Consider the following 7,044-nt stretch of genomic DNA (forward strand, 5'->3'; position numbering starts at 1 on the left):
ATGCACTACACACAATAAAGCTATTATAGAAGGAAAGTTGTTTCGTCACCTGGCTAACTTGATGTATAAAATGGCGATCCTCTTTTACAGGTATGGAAATTTCTGGCGAGACCAAAGGACCGAAGAAAGGTGGAGCAAGTCGCATACAGCCTTCGCGCAAGGTGTATTGAGCTTCAACGTGTGGGACTGAGGGACACTGCAGGCTAGGGAGCGGCCCTCATCTTGCAGACCGTCGTATCTTTGATAGGGATCTTATTAGTCAAGCATGACTAAATGAACAGGGTGAACCAACATTCCCTTGCTACCCCTGTCTACTTTTTCTAAATGGTGTCTCATTCTGTTTCTTCTGAGGAGCTCAAAGTGACACAGGAATGAAGAAAGATGAGCCCTGGTCTCAGCCCCCCTAGCAATACTGTTGCTTTTCTGCTTCAATTGCTCTGACTTCTTCCATTTCTCGAGCTTGATCATCTCCTCCTTCCTAGTTCTCAACCAGCAAGCAGGAGAGCTCCCAAACAGAGAAATACTACTTATCGCATGGACATAAAAGGGAAGGAGAGGGCGTACTTGTTGACAGAAAAAACAAGCTGCAGAATCCCAAATGGAACATCAAGCAAGAATGAGCCTCATGTGGAATCGGAGGCATACAAAGACAGTATGCAATTTATGTCAAACAGAACCTGAACATGTAAATTTGCATGCATCTGCTGATCTCAAGGGGGTAAATTAGTAGAAGAGCTAGCTGTAAGTGAACAGCAAGACAAGAACAAGTAGCATGTTAAAATTGGATGGAACATTAAGCTGATTGCACTGATATTAATATATGCCATATGTATCGGCTGCTAGTTTGTTTGCAATACATTCCGAGCTCACGCGCCAAGTTCTTTATATCATGTTCTTTCCTAATCCAACTCTATACAGGTAATTCTGCAAAGTAACCATACGGCCCGGACAAGTTGATTGATGATTAAAGCATGGTGGACGATCAGTAGGTCTTGCACGGGTTCGCCTTCTTCGCTCCTCTCATGGTTTTCCAAATCTTGTCCTGGTCTGAAGCATGGCAATGCCCATACATGGCATGTCCTCTCCAAGTTGCGCACGGAGCAGCAACGTCGCACACAAAGCAGTAGCACTGCAGCACAGAAGAAACAAGATGAGTGATAATCTAGCATGCAAACATGACCATTTTCAGGCTTCAAATGTAGGCTTGTCAGTGTGATTAAGTGGTACCCGACAGAATGGGACAATTGAAAAGAGAGAATAGCAAAAATAGCGCTAGTCAAAACTGAAAGTTCCAGAATACCACTAGTGAAAACCAAAGTACCAAAATGCCACTCAGTTCAGTAGTTTCATGCCAAAATAACACTAGTATCAAACTGAGGCTAAGAGCATCTCTAGCAGATCCCGCAAACCGCGGTACCGCAAATTTCGTTTACGGGGTACTGTAAACCGAATTCGCGGTACCGCGGACGTAATGAAAGATCAGATCCGATAAACACATACCGCATAATGTAAACTACTAGTTCGCGCCACATACATCTCTGAAGTTCACCACAGAGTTCATACTAGCTTAAAACATAATAAAAACCTAAATCTACTCATCATCATCAACAGGCTTCTTGACCTGGAGATGGTACTCCATCAGCGAGTTGGAGAGGACGAACGCCAGATCGTACTCCTACTTCGCCACCGCCACCCGCGCCATGGCACCTTCTTCTCCGGCGGTGGCCGCCTCCTCACCTCATACCACATGCGCTCCGCCTTGTGGAGTCACTTGAGCACGGCTGCCTCCTTCGCCCCGTACCATGTGCGCTCCGCCTCCTGGAGTCGCTTGAGCGCGGGCCAGAAGATCTTGCCGAGGCGGTCGAACTTGCTCTAGGCCCGCCGGCCACCGCTGCGGGAGGAGCTCCCCGCCTCGCCGTCATGGCGGCGCTTCAGCGGCGGCGAGCCGCCGCAGCCCCCTTGGTCACCCCTCCCACGACCAACGCTCGACATCGGGGCAAGCTTTGGCTGCCTACGCGTGCGGCAAACAGCGGCCGGAGGAAGGAGGATTTCTAGCTGGAGAAGACAATTTGCGACACAGGGGATATGGGAAATGCCGGATGTGAACCCTAAAACGCAGTCGCTCCGATATATATGCGGGAATCGGGGGCGGTTTATGGCCGGGCCGTTTTTACGGTATCTATCCGGGCCTGTTTTTTCACGCGAACTGTAAATCCGCCGGAATTTAGCGGGCCGGCGAGCTTAGCATGTGACCTTGTGAATTAGCAAGACAATAATTGAGTACAGCGATGGATTACTATATATACACTACTTGCTTGAAATTTTGCAGTCATGAATGATGAATTGCCGTATCATTTGCACTTTGAGCTTTGAAATGACTAGCATTGTGTGCTGCAGTTGAGTACAGCGATGGATTACTATATTGTACACTACTCGCTTGAAATTTGGGGTTACAAATGATGAATTGCCGTATCATTTGCACTTTGAGCCTTGAAATGACTGGCATTGTGTGATGAAGTTGAGAGAAAAAAATCACCTAAGGGAGAGACAGAGCCACGGGAGCCTCTGCTCCAGACACAGTGCTGATCCTGCTACGCAGCTGCACAACCGCCACATAGAGAGAAGACCCCGGGAAAGAGACAGGGAGACGGGCAGCACCTGGACACGCGCAGCCGGCCGGTTGAAGTCGGCGTCGAGGGAGCAAGCTTAAACAGGGACGCGGTCGGCAGAGCAGGGTTCCGGCAGCGTGGTTAGCAGAGCAGGACGGGCCGGCGGTCGACGTCGACATCACGGGGCCTAGCCAGGACAAGGGCGCTACACGGTCTGCGGAGAGGGGAACTAAGGGACAGGGAAGCAGCAGGGAGGAGCGAACGCGGGCGCGCGATGCAGCGGTTGGGGCCGAAGCCATGGTCTCCCAGTGAGAAAAATTGACACTTGACCGGAGTGACATTTTTGGCATAGAAAACCGAGATTGTAGTTGTATTATGGCACTAGCGACATTTCGGAATTTTAGATAATCGTAATTCGGATATTCTGTCAATCGAAGATACCTGCTCGCAGTGCTTCTCGTGAGGGGTGGTGGCGAAGGGGAACTTGACGCAGAGGTACCTCGCGTGCGGAAAATCTCTGCAGGCCACCTGCAGACACATCCAAATCGAAATCGCGCCGATCGCGGGCTCATTTGGGGAAGGAACAATCTGAGAGGGGAATGAAAAATTCCGTGAGTGGTGGCGTTCGTACCGGGCCGCGCTCGGCGACAACCGCCAAGTCTTCGTCGTCGGCGGCGGCGGGGACGACGACGGGTCGGGCCTTGTTGGCGGCCAGGGGGTCGGCGGAGAGGATGAGGCAGTCCTCGTCGAATCGGCGCTTCTGCCGCGGCGTCCACATCTCGATCTCGTCGACGTCGAGCGGCGAGGAGGCGGTCGCCCCCGCCCTCTTCCGATCCCTCCTCTTCCCGGAGCTCAACGATGCGGTGGGGAAATCGAAGATTTCGATCACCTCAACGTCCGGCGCAGGTGCCATCTGATTCGCCGTCGCCGGCGCAGGTACCGTCTGATTCGCCGGCGCAGGCGCCGGAGAGGGCGGCCTGGCGGCTGGGGGGGTCTTCTTCGTCCGCGACCGGGGCGCGGCAGGGGTCTTCTTGGTCCGCGACTTGGGCGCCGCCGCCTCCTTGGTCCGCGACGATGCCGCGGCGTTGGGCGTCGTCCGGCTGACCCTCGCCATGGTGGACCGAAACCCTAGCAGTGGATTGAGGGGCCGCGATGGGAGGCAGGCGAGGGATCGGCGAGGGTTTTGATTTTTGAAAATGCGGAGGGCGACGCGAGGTTTTGAACGCGGCGGCTGGCGCGTGGGCCCCGCAGTGCGCCGGGAGGTGTCTCTGACAAGGGTGCCACCTCGTCACGCTCTGGATTTGTTTCTAGAGCTCCCGCTCTGTCCTCTGGTCACGACCTCGCTTTTTTAGGAAAGAGATAGTTTGTTCCCTGATTTCATTAACGAAATCATAGATGTTATTTCTGGAAGTGAACGGAAAGCAGAAATGAAATACCAAGTTGGAATGACCGAGCATTGTCCTAGGACTTACGCACATTTTTTTTTTGAGCATCAGTATAGACATAAGCGCTCATATACACGCGCATACACTCACCTCTATGAACGCACACACGCACACCCTATCCCTATGAGCACCTCCGAGAGAATGAGCCGGCATATCATCTTGAGATTTTACGAAGTCACCGTAGCGCCTCGTAGTCGACGAGAACGTCTTCTCCCACTGAAAGCGTATCGCTGAAATTCCTGAAATAAATCCAGGATAAATGCGAGCACCAGGATTTGAACCCTGGTGGGTTGGGGGGAACGTATCCGGTGTACCCACACTTGTGGTGCTACCGGTGCACCGGATACCGTGCAACATTTCAAAAAATCTGAAAAATATCTAGCACATTAACACAACAACAATGTATATCTCCACAAAATTTCGTATCAAAATATGAAATATTTTTTGAGATACAAAAATGACAAAATTGACATCAGTGTGATAACGGGCCAAATCTGAAGCCCAATTTATGTTATGTACTATTCAATGTTGAATTTATCATTTTTGTTTTAGGAGCTATGCTTCGAATATTTACTTGAAATTTTATGACAATCTACGTTAATGTTGTGTGAATGTGCTACATTTTTTTCAGAATTTTTCATGCATTTAAAATGTGCAACTTAAGTTCGGTGCACCGGTAGCACCACAAGCACCGGTGCACCAGATTTTTTCCCTGGGTTGGGGATACCACTATCCATCTAACCATCTCAATTAGAGGTTGGTTCGCCTTACGGACATTTCATACATCGTCCTAGTTTCTGCCTTCATTGTTGGGTGTGTTTTGTAGAGTGCATGAGGGGTGTATTAGCTAAAAGTTCCTTCCTCAATCCATTTTTAGGTGTTTGGTAGTCTGCAGGGGCCTCCTTAGTATGCACGAGCTCAGCCCAAAAACCTTTTTAGCATATACGAAGAGAGAACATCCCCAGAGCCATCCACTGGTCAGCATGCATGAGCGAAGCGAGCGACAACGTGTTTCAAAAAATGTTCTGAATTTCTAAAAAATAATTTAATTTCCAAAATACCAAAAATTGCTCAAATTTTCAAAAAATGCCCAGATTTTCGAAATTTTCAAAAAATGTTCAGCTTTTCAAATTTTGCTAAGATTTTTTAAAAATATTCAGAATTTTAAATTTTGTTTAATTTTTTGTTGAAAAAAGTTTGCACTTTTGAAAAAATTTGATTTTCCAAAAAAGGTTTAGATTTCAAATTTGGTTAAATTTCAAAAAAGATCAAACTTTCAAAATTTGTTTAAATTTTTGAAACACTTTAGAATTTCAAAATATGTTTACATTTTAAAAAATGTTATTTTTTCATGTTTCAAAAATTGCTCACATTTTTGAAATGTTTTGTTCACTTATTTGAAAATATCGGTTGCTACAGTACCGACTGACATGTCTAAACACATGCAAGCTACCAAACAGAGTTTCGGCTTAGCATGTGTCAGCACATACACCGCTACCAAATAACAGCAAATGCATGCACTCAGTATGTCTACACTGAGCATGTATCAAAGGAAAACAACCACGCTAGGTTGGGAATGCTACCAAACACACCCTAAAGCACAGACGAGTACCAGCTTAATCCACTAGACATGCAGATCGTACGTCTACGTTTGCGAAAATTCCGACGTATGGACCTGCGCATAGATGTTCGATGGACGGTGTTGGAGAGTGCAAAGTGTCTTGATTGCACAATCCGAGGGTTATAGACGTTTTGATTTATAGCATTGAAGATGCCCTTATACTTAGACGACAATCTAAAGTAGTCATCATCTTGTTCCACGTCTGGACAATCATCACCGTGAGTTATCCGAGAGCTTTCAGTTACTGTTTTTCTTTTTCTTTTTAATGAACCGACACATTGATTAATACGGATCTCAACAACTCATCACGCTTCTTTCTGGTGGTATGAGCTTGTCGACATAGGCTAAGAGCATCTCTAGTCGAATCCTTCAAATGTAGCCTCTCAAATGTTGTCTCGAACTTTAACTCCTTACCTTTAATGAGCTAAGTAAAAGTGGTTATGTGGGGACCCCGGTCTAGCTAACTGAAGCTTCCTCGTGCATCCTACAACGATCTCATGACCAGTGTGTCAATTTGCACAGTCGAACTGGTAACAAAAGAACATCCATAAACATTGAACTTATACTTACATAGTTATGACCATTTGGTTGAGGTGATGGTCACCACTCCAAACATTGCAGCGGAATCTTTAAATGCATCGAGTAGACCCATCAGGACGCCACATGCAATCGACTAGGATTGCATCCTAGTTCGCCAGGTCATCGTCAAACCCCTCATCCACATACTACTCCTCCATGCCTGACCAAGTTAATAGTGAGGGACAACAATGTACTCACAAGCAACCCATAAGGAGGTGTAATAGATATTAATGCATGGCTTAGTACATGAAAGGGGGTTGTTATGCTAGGTCTCATCATTTATGAAAAACCAAATTTAACCTACTAGGTACATATAGTAGTTTTGTAGAAGCATTTTCATAAGCGGTTGGTAGAACCACAATAATAGCAAATTAGGGTTATCCTTCTACCGGTCACCCTATCGGTCAAATCTTCAATTCTTCATTCACCAAAGTTGATCCCCATATAATCCAAAATCTGATATTATCACAATCTAATCCAAATCCAATAGCGTAATCCAACATGATGATTATGGATGCAAAACAGAGATACAAATGGGATTTTTTTTCATGGAAATTATCATCACAGGATGATGGGCCATCTGGATTCAAAGAAATGATGCAATTTTCGAAGGCATCAGATGCTCATTAGTAAATTGCAGAAGAAACTTCATTGGATATTTTAGAGATACAATGATCAGGGCTAAGCCTATATCAAGGATGGTATGCTTCAATGGTTAGATAGCATGTAATATCCTATTTTTGGATTGTGACGCCCCCGATTCAATCGTACACTAGTCATACACGCAAAC

The 7,044-nt window shown here is 46.6% G+C and overlaps 1 protein-coding gene across 1 annotated transcript; it reads right to left on the reverse strand.

The window, feature by feature from the left end:
- Positions 1-776: 776 nt before the first annotated feature.
- Positions 777-3,778, reverse strand: LOC119289517 (translation initiation factor IF-2-like). The gene is made up of 3 exons (XM_037568853.1): positions 3,241-3,778; positions 3,051-3,137; positions 777-1,129 (listed from the first exon to the last, which is right to left on the reverse strand). Exons 1-3 carry the CDS (start codon positions 3,721-3,723, stop codon positions 983-985), a joined length of 717 nt encoding a protein of 238 aa, XP_037424750.1. The 5' UTR covers positions 3,724-3,778; the 3' UTR covers positions 777-982.
- Between the last annotated feature and the right edge of the window lie 3,266 nt (positions 3,779-7,044).

Source organism: Triticum dicoccoides, chromosome 1A (assembly GCF_002162155.2).
Source record: "Triticum dicoccoides isolate Atlit2015 ecotype Zavitan chromosome 1A, WEW_v2.0, whole genome shotgun sequence".
Classification (NCBI taxonomy): Eukaryota; Viridiplantae; Streptophyta; class Magnoliopsida; order Poales; family Poaceae; genus Triticum; species Triticum dicoccoides.

What these genes read in the sequence shown, in the direction of transcription:
- LOC119289517 (XM_037568853.1), bottom strand. Translation starts at nt 3,723, where the DNA reads ATGGCGAGGGTCAGCCGGACGACGCCCAACGCCGCGGCATCGTCGCGG. An exon ending in TTGTCGCCGAGCGCGGCCCG is followed by an intron (nt 3,138 to 3,240) that starts GTACGAACGCCA and finishes ATGTGTCTGCAG; the next exon opens with GTGGCCTGCAGAGATTTTCC. An exon ending in ACGAGAAGCACTGCGAGCAG is followed by an intron (nt 1,130 to 3,050) that starts GTATCTTCGATT and finishes TCTGTGCTGCAG; the next exon opens with TGCTACTGCTTTGTGTGCGA.